Source organism: Anomaloglossus baeobatrachus, chromosome 1, assembly GCF_048569485.1.
Source record: "Anomaloglossus baeobatrachus isolate aAnoBae1 chromosome 1, aAnoBae1.hap1, whole genome shotgun sequence".
Lineage (NCBI taxonomy): Eukaryota > Metazoa > Chordata > Amphibia > Anura > Aromobatidae > Anomaloglossus > Anomaloglossus baeobatrachus.
In genome coordinates, this window is record NC_134353.1 from 630,906,247 (window position 1) to 630,924,372 (window position 18,126).

The 18,126-nt window shown below is 51.7% G+C and overlaps 1 protein-coding gene across 2 annotated transcripts in view; it reads right to left on the bottom strand.

The window, feature by feature from the left end:
- Positions 1 to 18,126, bottom strand: part of DCAF11 (DDB1 and CUL4 associated factor 11) — a 156,533-nt gene that overhangs the window by 81,496 nt on the left and 56,911 nt on the right. For both annotated transcript variants that reach the window (XM_075319090.1, XM_075319082.1), the window contains 2 exons: positions 4,101 to 4,156; positions 3,916 to 4,016 (listed from right to left, as the gene is read on the bottom strand). In XM_075319090.1, coding sequence (XP_075175205.1) covers positions 3,916 to 4,016; positions 4,101 to 4,156 — 157 coding nt within the window. The remainder of the gene's footprint in view (positions 1 to 3,915; positions 4,017 to 4,100; positions 4,157 to 18,126) is intronic.

Here is an 18,126-nt window from a genome sequence, read left to right on the forward strand (position 1 = left end):
CAGCTAAATGTCGCCAAAGCGGGAGAGTCTGCCACCGACCGCGGATGCGGAGAGAGAGGGCTGAAAGTCATGAGGAAACCGCCTTGGTAGCGGTTCCTCCGGCTGCCTTCTTTGGGCGTGATTGAGCCCGCCAGGAATCTGAGCCCCTCTGAGCCTTTTGAGTCCTTTTGGACGAGGAAAACTAGGACCTGCCCGAGCCTGGAAAGGACCGAAACCTCGACTGTCCTTTCCTCTGTTGGGTTTTGTTTGATCTGGGCTGGTGTAAGGAAGAATCCTTACCCTTGGACTGTTTAATGATTTCATCCAATCGCTCACCAAACAGTCTGTCACCAGATAATGGCAAACTGGTTAAGCACTTTTTGGAAGCAGAATCTGCCTTCCATTCCCTTAACCACAAGGCTCTGCGTAAAAACCACGGAGTTGGCGGACGCCACTGACGTACGGCTCGTAGAGTCCAGGACAGCATTAATAGCGTAAGTCGCAATGCAAACATATGCGAGGTTAAGGACGCCACCTGCGGCACAGATGTACGTGTGACAGTGTCCACCTGCGCAAGACCAGCTGAAATAGCTTGGAGTGCCCATACGGCTGCGAATGCCGGAGCAAACGACACGCCGATAGCTTCATAGACAGATTTCAACCAGAGGTCCATCTGTCTGTCAATGGCATCTTTAAGTGAAGTCCCATCTTCCACTGCAACTATGGATCTAGCCGCAAGCCTGGAGATTGGGGGATCCACCTTTGGACACTGGGTCCAGCGCTTGACCACGTCAGGGGGAAAGGGATAACATGTATCCTTAAGACGTGTGGAGAAACGCTTGTCTGGATAAGCGTGGTGTTTCTGGACTGCTTCTCTGAAGTCAGAGTGGCCCAAAAAAGTACTGAATTTACGCTTGGGATACCTGAAATGGAATTTCTCCTGCTGCGAAGCTGACTCCTCCACTGGAGGGGCTGAGGGAGAAATATCCACCAGTCTATTGATGGACGCTATGAGATCATTCACCATGGCGTCACTATTAGGAGCATCCAGATTGAAAGCGGTCTCAGGATCAGAATCCTGATCAGCTACCTCTGCCTCATCAGAGAATCCTCTCGCTGAGACCCTGACCAGTGTGTGAAGTCGAGGGTCTCTCCCAGCGAGCTCGCTTAGGCTGACTGGGACTGTCGTCCGTGCAGAGCCTTCAGCCTGGGATGTATGGGACCCCCTTGGAGCACGTATTAGTTCCAACTGAGGGAGACCGGGGGGCATTGATTCAACAGTGCCCATTGTCTGAGTCACCGGCCTGGACTGCAAAGTTTCTAGAATCTTGGTCATAGACCCAGACATTTTATCAGCAAAAAACTGCAAACTTTGTCCTCTGGACAGTTTCACAGGTGGCTCTCTCTGGGCCACCACTAGCAGAGACTCTACCCAATGGGGGTTAGTGGAACCTGCCGGTAAAACAGCCTCACATGCGGTACAGACAGCATAGAAAGCCTGTGCCTTGGCACCCTTGCTTTTCTGCGGACGACATGCTGTTGTCTCCTCAGAGCAATCTAGGGGTATATAGCCAAGAAGCGACCGTACAGTGCAAATATAGGTACAAGCATAAAGTACACAAAACACTGTGGCACTAGTGGGGTCAGCACCAAGGTGCTGCTTACCGCCCGCTTGAGCGGGTGTGTGGTCGCCAGAATCCCTTGACCGGGTCTCCCAGAGCCTGTGTCCGTTCTCCAGCTTAGACTGCATGCAGGAATGGCTGCCGGCGTCCTGTGAAGAGGGGCGGGCCGTGGGGAGCGTGCCCCAGACAAAGAGCGGGAAACTGGCGTCCCACTGTGCCCAGTGAGGGGGCTGGAGTATGTAAATAAGACTCCAGCCCTCGGTGCTGACCATTGTACAGCGTCTCGCCCCTTCCCTGACTGGCAGGCCCGGGGGCGGGAAGGAAACGAAACTAGGCCGCAAAAGCCGGGGACTCGATTTATAAGCGCTGCCGTCGTAAAAGCACGGTCAGCGCGGAAGTCCCCGGCGCACCACAAGTCTCATCCGCGCCGCAGCTTCTAGCAGCGGCCGGCGCGGCAGTTTCCCACACATTAACTCACTCAGCTAAGCTGCAGTGAGTATAGCCCCAGCGCGCAGCGCTGTTGTCCCCGGCGCACTAACACACCCAGCATGCTGGTGTGTGTGTGCGTGGTCTGTACGGGGACACAGAGTACCTTAACGTTGCAGGGCCTTGTCCCTGACGATACTCAGCTCCATTCCAGCAGGATCTCCGGGTCTGTGGATGGAGCCCGGCCTCAGAGCCTGGAGGCCGGTAAGATCCCACTTCACCCAGAGCCCTCAGGGGGATGGGGAAGGAAAGCAGCATGTGGGCTCCAGCCTCCGTACCCGCAATGGGTACCTCAACCTTAACAAACACCGCCGACAAAAGTGGGGTGAGAAGGGAGCATGCTGGGGGCCCAAGTATGGGCCCTCTTTTCTTCCATCCGACATAGTCAGCAGCTGCTGCTGACTAAACAGTGGAGCTATGCGTGGATGTCTGACCTCCTTCGCACAAAGCATAAAACTGAGGAGCCCGTGATCCCACGGGGGGTGTATATGCAGAAGGGGAGGGGCCTTACACTTTTTAGTGTAATACTTTGTGTGGCCTCCGGAGGCAGTAGCTATACACCCAATCGTCTGGGTCTCCCAATGGAGCGCCGAAGAAAATCCTTCACTACAAGGATCGGGACAAAATTCTACGGATGGCCGAGAACGACAGGATATCAGCTTGGGAGGCCAAAAAGTTTCTTTCTTTCTTTCTTTCCAGATTTATTACGTGATATGCAGAGAAAGAGCCACCTTCATGGATATCACAAATGTGGGAAATATTAACTATTTTGTGTGACATAACTCTCTGGTTTAAAGGCATAAAAATTCAAAGGTTGAAAATGGCAACATTTTTCTACATTTTTGCCAAATTTTCAATATTTTCCAAAATAAATGCAAAAAACATTATACTAAATTTACCACTAGCATGAAGTACAATAAGTTATGAAAAAGCAATCTCAGTATCACTGGAATCTGTTGAAACGTTCCAGAGATGTTACCTCAAAGTGAGACTAGTCAGAATTGAAAAAACTGGGCTAGTGGAGTACGCCGGAGGTCACAAATCAATACAAATCTATGACAGTGTCGTTCTGGATCTCATAGACTTGCATTTAGAGCTTGTGATATAATCTCTGACTTCTGGCCAGTCAGAAGTTACAGTCACATGGATGAAAATGCTGAAGGGTGAGTATAAGACAAGGGGCAGGGGACTAGGGTTTAAAGCCCCCCTTCAGCACTGAAAAAAAAAAACACTGGAGTGGTGCTTTAAGTAAACAACAGCCCGGAGCTTGATATGTGACACATCGTTGAAATCTGTGTTTTAACCCCTACCTCACGCTGACCTCAGATTACATAGCAAAAACCTGCTGACAGATACCATTTAAGGGAACCTGTCAGATGCTTCATGCTCCCTGAACCACAGGCAGCATGAATCAGACACTAACTGAGTTATTTAGAGTTAAACACACAGCTGAAAGTGCTTTGGTGCTTCAGAAAAGACATACTTTGGAAAACATGGGGACTATGCGTTTTAGACCACTAGTCCAAGGCAGACCCTCTGCAGCTTCTCCTTGCACCTAGACTGGTAGACATTTACACACACACACACACACACACACACACACACACACACACACACACAGAGAAACCTGTAAGTTGCATAGTCTCCGGATAGCTTCTCAAAGTATGTTTTGTCTGAAATGCAGTAGAGCTTCAGAGTAAAACATACAAGGATGACATTTCCCAGCCAGTGCATGATTCACGCTGCCTTTGGACATTGCATGACTTTTCATTATATCACTAAATAGATGTAGATAGTGCAAGAAACAGCAATATAGAAGGTACTATACCCTGGCAAGCGGACATAAAGATGGATCCATCTGAAGCATAAACCCCACAGAAAGCCTTCTGAGTGTAAGTATCCGTGGCAGAAACATGGTTTGGCAGAAAGCTGCAACAAAGCAATTTTAAAGGTTATAGATGCGACAGCTACAATGTATTTCAAGGCAAAGTTAGCATGAGGGTAAATACTCACTGAGATGTCATGCGGCAGCGCACGCCATGTGAGAAACCAGAACCTCCTCGCTCCCTCTGTAAAAACCAACAATGGTATAAAAATGATAATAAAATATGCAGATTTGTTACCAAATAATTACTGGCCTCAGAGCCAATCAGAAATAGAATAACTTCTGAAAACGAAGCTTAAAAAAAAGATAATATTAAAACAACTCATTGAGGCATATTTATTAATACCGTCTAACTTATAGGCAGTTTAAAAACTTAAGATGGCTTTACACGCTACGACATCGCTAAAGCGATCTCGTTGGGGTCACGGAATTTGTGACGCACATCCGGCAGGATTAGCGATGTCGTTGTGTGTGACACCTATTAGCGATTTTTGAATCGTTGCAAAAACGTTCAAAATCGCTAATCGGTGACATGCCCCCCTCTTCCCAATTATCGTTGCTGCTGCGGTAACGATGTTGTTCGTCGTTCCGGTGGCAGCACACATCGCTATGTGTGACACCGCAGGAACGAGGAACCTCACTTTACCTGCGTCCCGCCAGCAATGAGGAAGGAAGGAGGTGGGCGGGATGTTACGTCCCGCTCATCTCCGCCCCTCCGCTTTGATTTGGCGGCCGCTTAGTGACGTCGCTGTGACGCCGAATGAACCGCCCCCTAAGAAAGGAGGCGGTTCACCGGTCACAGCGACGTCACTAGGCAGGTAAGTACGTGTGACGGGTCCGAGCGATGTTGTGCACCACAGGCAGCGATATGCCCGTGTCGCACAACCGATGGGGGCGGGTACGCACGCTAGCGATATCGGTAACAATATCGCAGCGTGTAAAGTGGCCTTTAGACTAAACAGTCCTAATGCACCAGATTTATCACAGTTAGAAGGTGTAAGGCAGTCAGCTCACCCATACGTGGCTAGTTGATTCTTAAGAAGCCGTGCATGGAGGATTCAGAGGCATCCAGCCAGAAAACAGGTATTTAACAACAGGAATGCATTCAAATTATTTCTTCCATACAATGAAATCATACAGATATCCACCCCATGTGTCATGTGAACTGTAACACACTAGGCATTTAGGATTACTCCATCATGATGTAACCAGGAAGAACTTCCCTTCCTTTATATACCCTGCGGATCAATCTGCATCCCAATTAAAACAGACAAAAAAAAAAAAAAAAGACTGTAAAGTTCTATGGTAAAGAAAAAAACCCTCATAGAATTTATAAGCCATATTGATCTAATGTATGTACAGTATATCACAAAAGTGAGTACACCCCTCACCTTTTTGTAAATATTTTATTAGAGTTTTTGTTTGGACAATACTAAAAATATGACACTTTGATACAGTGTAAAGTAGTCAGTGTACAGCTTGTATAACAGTGTACATTTAATGTGCCCTCTAAATAACTCAACACACAGCCATTAATGTCTAAACCGCTGAAAAGAAAAAAAAGTGAAAATGGCCAAATCGTGACCAATTAGTCATTTTCCCTCCCTGGTGTCATGTGACTCATTAGTGTTACAAGGTCTGAGGTGTGAATGGGGAGCAGGTGTGATAAATTTGGTGTTATCACTCACACACTCTCTCTAACTGGTCACTGGACGTTCAACATGGCTCCTCATGGCAAAGAATCCTGAAAAAAAAAAAAAAAAAGGAATTGTTCCTCTACCTAAAGATGGCCTAGGCCAGTGTTCCCCAACTCCAGTCCTCAAGAGCCACCAATGGTGCATGTTTTCAGGATTGCCTTAGACTTGCACAGGTGCTGGAATCATCATTGTGCAGGTGATTAATTTATCACTTGTGCAATATTAAGGAAATCCTGAAAACATGCACTGTTGGTGGCTCTTGAAGACTGGAGTTAGGGAACACTGGCCTAGGCTATAAGAAGACTGCCAACACCCTGAACCTGAGCCGCAGCCCAGTGGTCAAGACCATACAGCTGTTTATCAAGACAGGTTCCACTCAAAAGAGGCCTCACCATGGTCAACCACAGAAGAGTGCATTTGCTCAGCATCATATCCAGAGGTTGTCTTTTCAAAATAGACGTATCAGTGCTGTTAGCATTGCTGCAGAGTTTAAAGGGGTGGGGGCATCAGCCTGTGCTCCAACCACATGCCATACACTGCATTAAATTGTTCTGCATGGTCATCATCCTACAATGAAGCCTCTTCTAAAGATGATGCTAAAAGAAGGGAATTTTGTTACTTACCGTAAATTCCTTTTCTTCTAGCTCCTATTGGGAGACCCAGACGATTGGGTGTATAGCACTGCCTCCGGAGGCCACACAAAGCAATTACACTAAAAAGTGTAAGGCCCCTCCCCTTCTGGCTATACACCCCCAGTGGGATCACTGGCTCACCAGTTTTAGTGCAAAAGCAAGAAGGAGGAAAGCCAATAACTGGTTTAAACAAATTCACTCCGAAGTAACGTCGGAGAACTGAAAAACCATTCAACATGAACAACATGTGTACCCGAAAAACCACCAAAAATCCCGAAGGACAACAGGGCGGGTGCTGGGTCTCCCAATAGGAGCTAGAAGAAAAGGAATTTACGGTAAGTAACAAAATTCCCTTCTTCTTCGGCGCTCCATTGGGAGACCCAGACGATTGGGACGTCCAAAAGCTGTCCCTGGGTGGGTAAAGAAATACCTCATGTTAGAGCTGCAAAGACAGCCCTCCCCTACGGGGAGGCAACTGCCGCCTGCAGGACTCTTCTACCTAGGCTGGCGTCCGCCGAAGCATAGGTATGCACCTGATAATGTTTGGTGAAAGTGTGCAGACTCGACCAGGTAGCTGCCTGGCACACCTGTTGAGCCGTAGCCTGGTGTCGTAATGCCCAGGACGCACCCACGGCTCTGGTAGAATGGGCCTTCAGCCCTGATGGAACCGGAAGCCCAGCAGAACGGTAGGCTTCAAGAATTGGTTCTTTGATCCATCGAGCCAGGGTGGCTTTGGAAGCCTGCGACCCCTTGCGCTGGCCAGCGACAAGGACAAAGAGTGCATCAGAGCGGCGCAGGGGCGCCGTGCGGGAAATGTAGATTCTGAGTGCTCTCACCAGATCTAACAAATGTAAATCCTTTTCATACCGGTGAACCGGATGAGGACAAAAAGAAGGTAAGGAGATATCCTGATTAATATGAAACGAGGATACTACCTTAGGGAGAAACTCCTGAATGGGGCGCAGCACTACCTTGTCCTGGTGGACCACCAGGAAGGGAGCCCTGGATGACAGCGCTGCTAGCTCAGACACTCTCCGAAGAGACGTGATCGCTACCAGAAAGGCCACTTTCCGTGATAGTCGAGAGAGTGAAACATCCGTCAGAGACTCGAAAGGCGGCTTCTGGAGAGCAACTAGTACCCTGTTCAGATCCCATGGATCTAACGGCCGCTCGTACGGGGGGACGATATGACCAAACCCCCTGCAGGAACGTGCGTACCTGCGGACGTCGTGCTAGACGCTTCTGAAAAGAAGGGAATTTTGTTTACTTACCGTAAATTCCTTTTCTTCTAGCTCCAATTGGGAGACCCAGACAGTGGGTGTATAGCTACTGCCTCTGGAGGCCGCACAAAGAACTACACTTAAAAGTGTAAGGCCCCTCCCCTTCTGGCTATACACCCTCCCGTAGGAGTACGGATTCCTCAGTTTTAGTACCAAAGCAAGGAGGAGGAAAGCCAATAACAGTTTCAAAAACAAATTCAATCCGATAACAAGATCGGAGAACTTAAGAAACAACATGAACAACATGTGCACCCGAAAAACGAAACCCTAAGAACAAATAGGGCGGGTGCTGGGTCTCCCAATTGGAGCTAGAAGAAAAGGAATTTACGGTAAGTAAACAAAATTCCCTTCTTCTTTTTCGCTCCTAATTGGGAGACCCAGACAGTGGGACGTCCAAAAGCAGTCCCTGGGTGGGTAAAAAGATACCACATGAACGGGCTGTCAGACAGCCTCTTCCTACAGGTGGGCCACCGCCGCCTGAAGGACCTGTCTACCTAGGCTGGCATCTGCCGAAGCGTAGGTATGCACTTGATAGTGTTTGGTAAACGTGTGCAGACTCGACCAGGTAGCCGCCTGGCACACTTGCTGAGCCGTAGCCTGATGCCGCAATGCCCAGGACGCACCCACGGCTCTGGTAGAATGGGCCTTCAGTCCAGATGGAATCGGAAGCCCAGCAGAACGGTATGTGTGAAGAATTGGTTCCTTGATCCACCGCGCAAGGGTGGATTTGGAAGCTTGCGATCCTTTATGCTGACCCGCGACTAGGACAAAGAGCGCATCAGAACGGCGTAGAGGCGCCGTGCGAGAAATGTAAATCCTGAGTGCTCTCACCAGGTCCAACAGATGTAAACCCTTTTCAAATTGGTGAACTGGATGCGGACACAAAGATGGCAAAGTGATATCCTGATTGAGATGAAAGGAAGAAACCACCTTGGGAGAAAACTCCGGAATTGGACGCAGTACTACCTTGTCTTGGTGAAACACCAGGAAGGGAGATTTGCAAGATAACGCCGCTAGCTCGGACACTCTTCGAAGAGACGTGACCGCCACAAGAAAAACTACTTTTTGTGAAAGCCGAGAAAGGGAAACCTCTTTCAAAGGCTCGAAAGGCGGCTTCTGGAGAGCAATGAGAACCTTGTTCAGATCCCAGGGTTCCAATGGCCGTTTGTAAGGAGGAACGATATGACAAACTCCTTGGAGAAAAGTGCGTACTTTAGAAAGCCGTGCCAAGCGCTTCTGAAAGAATACGGATAGCGCGGAGACTTGACCCTTAAGCGAGCTAAGCGACAAACCTTTTTCCAACCCAGACTGCAGGAAGGAAAGAAAAATTGGCAATGCAAATGGCCAGGGAGAAAACCCTTGAGCCAAGCACCACGCTAAGAATATCTTCCACGTCCTGTGATAGATCTTAGCTGAGGATGGTTTTCTAGCCTGTCTCATTGTGGCAACAACTTCATGAGATAAACCTGAGGCCGCTAGGATCCAGGACTCAATGGCCACACAGTCAGGTTCAGGGCCGCAGAATTCAGATGGAAAAACGGCCCTTGAGACAGCAAATCTGGACGGTTTGGTAGTGTCCACGGTTGGCCTACCGTGAGATGCCACAGATCCGGGTACCACGACCTTCTTGGCCAATCTGGAGCGACGAGTATGGCTCGATGGCAGTCGGACTTGATTTTCCGGAGAACTCTGGGTAACAATGCTAGAGGTGGGAACACATAGGGGAGTCGGAATTGCGACCAATCCTGAACCAAGGCGTCTGCCGCCAGCGCTCGGTGATCGTGAGACCGTGCCATGAAAACTGGGACCTTGTTGTTGTGCCGTGACGCCATCAGATCGACGTCCGGCGTCCCCCAGCGGCAACAGATCTGTTGAAACACGTCCGGGTGAAGGGACCATTCTCCTGCGTCCATGCCCTGGCGACTGAGAAAGTCTGCTTCCCAGTTTTCCACGCCTGGGATGTGAACTGCGGATATGGTGGACGCTCTGCTTTCCACCCACGTCAAAATCCGCTGGACTTCTTGAAAAGCTTGGCGACTGCGTGTTCCCCCTTGGTGGTTGATGTACGCCACCGCCGTGGAATTGTCCGACTGAATCCGAATCTGCTTGCCTTCCAGCCATTGTTGGAAGGCTCGCAGGGCAAGATAGATTGCTCTGATTTCCAGAACATTGATCTGCAGGGTGGACTCTTCCTGAGTCCACGTCCCCTGAGCCCTGTGGTGGAGAAACACCGCTCCCCACCCTGATAGGCTCGCATCCGTCGTGACCACTGCCCAGGACGGGGGAAGGAACGACTTTCCCTGTGACAATGAGGTGGGGAGAAGCCACCAACGCAGAGAGTCCTTGGCAGTTTGAGAGAGGGAGACAGTCCTGTCGAGGGACGTCGATTTCCCATCCCATTGGCGTAGAATGTCCCATTGTAGAGGGCGCAGATGAAACTGCGCGAACGGGACTGCCTCCATTGCTGCTACCATCTTTCCTAGGAAATGCATGAGGCGCCTCAGTGAGTGCGACTGGCTCTGAAGGAGAGATTGCACTCCAGTCCGTAGCGAGCACTGCTTGTCCAGTGGAAGCCTCACTATCGCTGAGAGAGTATGAAACTCCATGCCAAGATAAGTCAGAGATTGGGTCGGGGTTAGATGAGACTTTGGAAAGTTGATAATCCACCCGAAACTCTGGAGAGTGTCTAGTGCCACCTTCAGACTGTGTTGGCATGCCTCTTGAGAGGGTGCCTTTATAAGCAGGTCGTCTAGATACGGGATGACCGAGTGACCCTGCGAGTGCAGAACAGCTACTACTGCTGCCATGACTTTGGTGAAGACCCGGGGGGCTGTTGCCAGACCGAAAGGTAACGCTACGAACTGTAGGTGTTCGTCGTGTATGACGAAGCGTAGGAAACGCTGATGCTCTGGTGCAATCGGCACGTGGAGATACGCATCTTTGATGTCTATTGATGCTAGAAAATCTCCTTGAGACATTGAGGCTATGACGGAGCGTAGGGATTCCATCCGGAACCTCCTGACTTTTACGTGTCTGTTGAGCAACTTTAGATCCAGGACGGGTCGATACGATCCGTCCTTTTTTGGGACCACAAACAGATTGGAGTAAAAACCGTGACCTTGGTCCTGAAGAGGGACGGAGGTCACCACTCCTTCCGCCTTTAGAGCGGCCACCGCCTGCAACAGAGCATCGGCTCGGTCTGGTGGTGGAGAAGTTCTGAAGAAACGAGTTGGCGGACGAGAACTGAACTCTATCCTGTACCCGTGAGACAGAATATCCCTCACCCAACGGTCTTTGACGCGTGACAGCCAAATGTCGCCAAAGTGGGAAAGCCTCCCACCGACCGCGGGTGTGGGAATCGGAGACCGCAAGTCAGGAGGACGCCGTCTTGGCAACGGTTCCTCCGGCTGTCCTTTTTGGGCGTGACTGAGACCTCCAAGAATCTGAGCGTCTCTGGTCTTTTTGAGTCTTTTTTGACGAGGCGAATTGGGACCTGCCCGGTCCTCGAAAGGACCGATAACCAGACTGACCCTTCCTCTGTTGGGGTTTGTTTTGTCTGTGTTGCGGTAAGGATGAGTCCTTACCCTTGGAGTGTTTGATGATTTCATCCAAACGCTCTCCAAACAATCGGTCACGAGAAAAAGGCAAATTGGTTAAGCACTTCTTGGAATGAGAATCTGCTTTCCAATGTCTCAACCACAGGGCCCTACGCAAAACAACGGAGTTGGCTGACGCCACTGCCGTGCGGCTTGTAGCGTCAAGAACAGCATTAATCGCGTACGACGCGAATGCCGCCATTTGCGAGGTCAATGGTGCTACCTGCGGGGCAAATGCACGTGTGACTGAGTCGACTCGCGCAAGCCCGGCTGAGATAGCTTGGAGTGCCCATACGGCCGCAAAAGAAGGCGCTAATGACGCTCCAATCGCTTCATAGATGGATTTCAGCCAGAGCTCCATCTGCCTGTCAGTGGCATCTTTAAGTGCCGCTCCATCTTCAACTGCAACCAAGGATCTAGCTGCAAGCCTGGAAATTGGAGGATCCACTTTTGGACACTGGGTCCAACCCTTGACCACCTCAGGGGGAAAAGGGTAGCGTGTATCTTTAAGCCGTTTAGGAAAACGCCTTTCAGGATAAGCGTGGGGTTTCTGGATTGCGTCTCTAAAGTCAGCGTGGTCCAGAAAAGTGCTTAATGTACGCTTAGGGTATCTGAAATGGATTCTCTCGTGCTGCGAAGCTGACTCCTCTACAAGAGGAGCTGGTGGGGAAATATTTAACATCTTATTGATGTTAAATATAAGATCATTAACTATGGCGTCACCATCTGGTGTATCTAGATTGAGAGCGGTCCCAGGATCAGAATCCTGATCAGTTACGTCCGCCTCATCACCCATAGATTCATCTCGCTGGGATCCTGATCATTGAGATGAATGTGAAGGCCCGTCATAGCGAGCCCGCTTAGGCTGCCCGGGGCCATCGTCCGAGTCAGAGTCTTCACCCTGAGGTGTATATGCCCGTCCCGGAGCTTGGAGCTGAGGGGGACCAGGGGGCAATGATTGCACAGTGTCCGTGGCCTGAAGTACAGGCCTAGCTCGCAATGTGTCAAGAATTTGTGACATAGTGAGAGACATTCTGTCAGCAAAAGCTGCAAACTCAGTTCCTGTCACCTGGACAGCATTCACAGGTGGTACACCCTGGGTCACGTCCAGCAGAGGTCCCGACTGTGCAAGCGCCGCAGGGGCCGAGCAATGCACACAATGGGGGTCCGTGGAGCCTGCTGGTAGAAAAGTCCCACATGCGGTGCAGGAAGCATATAATGTCTGTGCCTTGGCACCCTTGCGTTTTACGGACGACATGCTGCTGGCTCTCTGCAATGTGAGAGAGTCTATAGCCAAAGGGCGACCAGCGCTATGTAATACCAAGTATTTGTAGAAACAAAATACTAAGAATACTACTGGCACAAGAGGGGGTGAGCCCTGAGGGCTGCTTACCGCCCGCTGAATAGCGGGTAAGAGGCGCAGAATTCCTTGTCTGGGTCTCCCCGGCTCCCCTCTGCAGCTCAGCGTGTCAGCAGGAATGGCTGCCGGCGTCTGTGGAGAGGGGCGGTCCGTGGGAGTTCCCAAACAAAAGTGCGGGAAACAGTGTCCCCTCTGTGCCGATTGTGAGGGCTGGAGTATGTAAAAACGACTCCAGCCCTCGGCGCTGATGCACTGGCCAGCGTCCCGCCCCTCTCCTGACTGGCAGGTCTGGGGGCGGGAACGAACGGAAGCAGGCCGCAAAAGCCGGGGACTCGAGTTATCAGCGCGGCCGCCGTAAAAGCGCGGGCCGCGCTGAAGTCCCCGGCGCACCACAAGTGCCAGCCGCGCCGCAGTCCCAGCGGCCGGCGTGACCGATTTCCAGAAGTGGCCAGCGTCCCGCCCCTCTCCTGACTGGCAGGTCTGGGGGCGGGAACGAACGGAAGCAGGCCGCAAAAGCCGGGGACTCGAGTTATCAGCGCGGCCGCCGTAAAAGCGCGGGCCGCGCTGAAGTCCCCGGCGCACCACAAGTGCCAGCCGCGCCGCAGTCCCAGCGGCCGGCGCGACCGATTCCCAGAAGTGTGCCTGCTTCAGCGAAGCTGAATGAGGCCATGGCACAAGCGCCGTAGCGCTGATGTCCCCCGGCGCACTACAACACCCAGCATGCTGCGGTGTGAGCGCCAAATGCACGGGGACACAGAGTACCTTGAGGAAGCAGGGCCATGTCCCTGATGTACTCCGCTCCATCCAGCATCTTCTCCAGGGGCTGTAGATGGAGCACGGTCTCAGTGCCTGGAGACCAGTAAATCCCACTTCACCCAGAGCCCTGTAAAAAGGGATGGGGAAGGAATCAGCATGTGGGCTCCTGCCGCCGTACCCGCAATGGGTACCTCAACCTTACAAACACCTCCGACATACAGTGGGGTGAGAAGGGAGCATGCTGGGAGCCCTGTATGGGCCCTCTTTTCTTCCATCCGACATAGTCAGCAGCTGCTGCTGACTAAAAACAATGGAGCTATGCGTGCGTGTCTGACCTCCTGCGCACAAAGCTAAAACTGAGGAATCCGTACTCCTACGGGAGGGTGTATAGCCAGAAGGGGAGGGGCCTTACACTTTTAAGTGTAGTTCTTTGTGCGGCCTCCAGAGGCAGTAGCTATACACCCACTGTCTGGGTCTCCCAATTAGGAGCGAAAAAGAAAAACACCAATAGCGCCGAGACTTGCCCTTTAAGGGAGCCGAGCGACAAGCCCTTTTCCAACCCAGATTGCAGGAAGGAAAGAAAAGTAGGCAATGCCAATGGCCAGGGGGACACTCCTTGTACAGAGCACCAGTAAAAGAAAATCTTCCACTTCCGTGGTAGATCTTAGCAGACGTGGGCTTCATAGCCTGTCTCATGGTGGCAACGACCCCGTGGGATAATCCTGAGGACACTAGGATCTAGGACGCAATGGCCACACAGTAGGTTCAGGGCCGTAGAATTCAGATGGAAAAACGGCCCTTGGGACAGTAAGTCTGGCCGGTCTGGTAGTGCCCACGGTTGACCGACCGTGAGATGCCTGTCGCCAGAGCTCTTTGATCGTCATGAAAACCGGGACCTTGCTGTTGTGCCGATTCGTGAAACCCGTCCGGGTGCAGAGACCATTCTCCTGCGTCCACTCCCTGGTGACTGAGGAAGTCTGCTTCCCAGTTTTCTACGCCCGGGATGTGAACTGCGGATATTGTGTATGCTCTGTCTTCCACCCCTAGCAGAATCCGGCGGACTTCCTGGGAGGCTCGCCGACTGCGTAGTCCGCCTTGGTGGTTGATGTATGCCACCGCTGTGGATTGTCCGACTGAATTCGGATCTGTTTGCCTTCCAGCCACTGCAGGAAGTCTTGCAGGGCCATATGCACTGCCCAGAGCTCCAGACAATTGATCTGAAGAGTGGACTCCTCTGAAGAGAGTCCTTGATCGTCTGAGAAAGGGGGACGTTCCTGTGTAGGGACATCGACTTCCCCTCCCATTAGCGAAGAATGTTCTATTGAAGTGGACGCAGATGAAACTGCGTGAAAGGGACTGCCTCTGGATGAGGTGTCTCCTTGAAGGAGAGACTGCACCCCCGTCTGTAGTGACCGCTGTTTGTCCAGTGGAAGCTTCACCATCGCTGAGAGAGTGTGAAACCCCAAGCTAAGATATGCCAGCGATTGGGTTTAACTTTGAAAAGTTGAGGACCCACCCGAAACTCTGGGAAGTCTCCAGCGCCATGTTCAGGCTGTGTTGGCATGCCTCTTAAAAGAGTGCCTTGACAAGTAGATGGTCTAAGTAAGGGATCACAGGGTGACCCTGAGAGTGCGGGAGTGGTCCCACTGCTGCCATGAACTTGGTGAAAACCCGTGGGGCTGTCTCCAGACCGAAGGGTAGGGCTACGAACCGAAGATGCTCGTCTTCAATAACGAATCGTAGCAAACGCCGGTGCTCTGGAGCAATCGGCACGTGGAGATAAGCATCCTGATGTCTATTGATGCTAGGAAATCTCCTTGAGACATTGAGGCAATGACGGAGCGGAGGGATTCCATCCGGAACCGCCTGGTTTTCACGTGCTTGTTGAGCAGTTTAAGGTCCAGAACGGAACGGAAGGAGTCGTCCTATTTTGTCACCCCGACCAGATCGGAGTAAAAAGTGTCTCTTGTTCCTGAGGAGGAACCGGGATTACGACTCCTACTGCCTGCAGCAGAGCCTCGGCTCGGCCGGTGAGGAAGTTTTTGCGACAAACTGTCTCTCACCCACCGGCCATTGACCTGTGGCAGTTAAATGTCGCTAAAGCGGGGGAGTCTGCCACCGACCGCGGACGCGGAGAGAGAGGGCTGAAAGTCATGAGGAAACCGCCTTGGTAGCGGTTCCTCCGGCTGCCTTCTCCGGGCGTGATTGAGCCCGCCAGGAACCTGCGCCCCTCTGAGCCTTTTGAGTCCTGTTGGACGAGGGCAATTGGGACGTGCCCGAGCCTGGGAAGGACCGAAACCTCGACTGTCCCTTCTCCTGATGGGTCTTGTTTGATAGCTGGGGTAAGGAAGAATCCGTACCCTTGGACAGTTGAATGATTTAATCCAACCGCTCACGAAACAGTCTGTCACCAGATAAAGGCAATCTGGTTAAGCACTTTTGTGGAAGCAGCATCTGCTCCAATCCCTTAACACTAGGAGCGTAACAACACGGAGTTGGCGGACGCCACTGACGTACGGCTCGTAGAGTCCAGGACAGCATAAACAGCTTGAGTCGCAATGCCGACATTGCGAGGTGAAGGACGCTACTGCGGCCAAGATGTACATGTGACCGCGTCCCTCTGCGCAATACTAGCTGAAATAGCTTGGAGTGCCTCTATGGCTGCGAATGCCGGGGCAACGACCCGCCGATAGGGCTATCTGTCTGTCAATGGCATCTTTAAGTGAAGTCCCATCTTCCACTGCAACTATAGATCTAGCCGCAAGCCTGGAGATTGGGGGATCCACCCTTGGAGCGCTTGAGCACGTTAGGGGGGAAGAGACAACGCGTATCTTCAATCCGGTTGGAGAAACGCTTATCGGGATAAGCGTGGTGTTCCTGGACTGCTTCTCTGGAGTCAGAGTGACCAGAAAAGTACTCAATATACGCTTGAGATACCGAAATAGGGATTTCTTCTGCTGTGAAGCTGACCCCTCCACTGGAGGAGTTGAGGGAGAAATACCCAACCTTCCATTGATGGACGCTATAAGATTATTCACTATAGCGTCACCATCCGGTGTATCCGGATTGAGAGCGGTCTCAGGATCAGAGTCCTGAACAGCTACGGCTGCCTCATCATACAGAGAGTACTGTGATGAAGTCGAGGGCCGTTCTTAGGGAGCTCGCTTAGGCCGTCTGGGACTGTCGTCCGTGTCAGAGCCTGCACCCTGGGATGCATGGGACCCTCCTGGAGCCATGATTTGTTTCGAAATCAGGGTGGCCAGGGGCATTGAATCAACATTGCCCAAGGTCTGTCTGGACTGCAAAGTCTGTAAGATGTTAGTCATAGCCACAGACAATATATCAGCGGAAACTGCAACTCCGTCCCTGTCCCTGGACAGGGATCACAGGTGGTTCTTTTGGCCACCTGTAGCAGAGACCCCGTTGAGTAATTGCACACACTGGGGGTCCTGGAACAGTCGCATGCAGTACAAGCAGCATAGAAAGCCTGTGCCTTGGCACCCATGCTTTTTTTTTTTTTTTTTGCTGTTGCTGTCTAGCCATCTAGGAGCATTAGCCAAGAATAGCGACCGTACAGTGCAATGTATAGCATACAAGCATGAAGTACAATAAACACTTCAGCACATGCAGTACAAGGAGCATAGAAAGCCTGTGCCTTGGCACCTTTGCTTTTCTGCTGCCGTTGTCTAGTTATTCAGGAGCATTAGCCAGGAAAAGCGACATACAGTGAATGTATAGCATACAAGCATGAAAATAACCACTGCAGCACATGCAATCCAAGCAGCATTGAAAGCTTGTGCCTTAGCACCCTTGCTTTTCTGCTGCTGTTGTCTAGTCATCAAGGAGCATTAGCCAAGAATAGCGACATGCAGTGAATGTACAAGCATGAAAATAAACTCTGCAGTACATGCAATCCAAGCAGCATTGAAAGCTTGTGCCTTAGCACCATTGCTGTTTGCTGCCGCTGTCTAGCCATCTAGGCGGGTAGACAGCCAAGAATAGCCCTTACAGTGCAATGTAAAGCATACAAGCATAAAGGACACATGACACTGCAGCACATGCAAGACAAGCAGCATATAGAGTCTGTGCTTTAGCACCCCTGATCTTTTGCTGCCGTTTCTAGGTCTGCATCCTGAATAGCGACCGTACAAAAGTACAACAGGACACTTCGGCATTAGTGGGTCAGCACTTTAGTTGCCGCTTACCGCCCGCACAAAAGCGGGTGTGTGGCGCCGGAATCCTGTGCTGGTAGCTCAGTGTCTCCGTTTTCCCGCTCTGCGTGCCGGAATGGCTGCCGGCGTCCAGAGGAGAGGGGCGGGCCGAGGGCGTGCCCGAGACAAGAGCGGGAACCCGGCGCCCACTGTGTCTAGTAAAGGGGGCTGGAGAATGCAAATAAGGCTCCAGCCCTCGGCGCTGCTATAGAACAGCGTCTCTCCCTGTCCCTGAGTGACAGGGTGGGGGCGGGAACGAAGCGGCGCTAGGCCGCAAAAGCCGGGGACTAAAGTTAGAAGCGCCGCCGCCGTAAAAGCGCGGTCGGCGCGTCCCCGGCGCACTACAAGTCGCAGCTGCGCCGCCGCTCCAGGGGCGGTCGGCGCGGCGGTCCCCACACGTAAAGTCCCCCAGTAATCTGCAGGGACTATAAGCCCAGCGCACAGCGCTACAGTCCCCGGCGCACTAGCACACCCAGCAAGCCTGGAGTGTGCGTGGCCTGCCATACGGGGACACAGAGTACCTGAAAGTTGCAGGGCCTTGTCCCTGAACGGCACTCCCGCTCCACATCCAGCAGGTTCTATGGGTCTGTGGATGGAGCCCGGCCTCAGGGCTTGGTGGCCG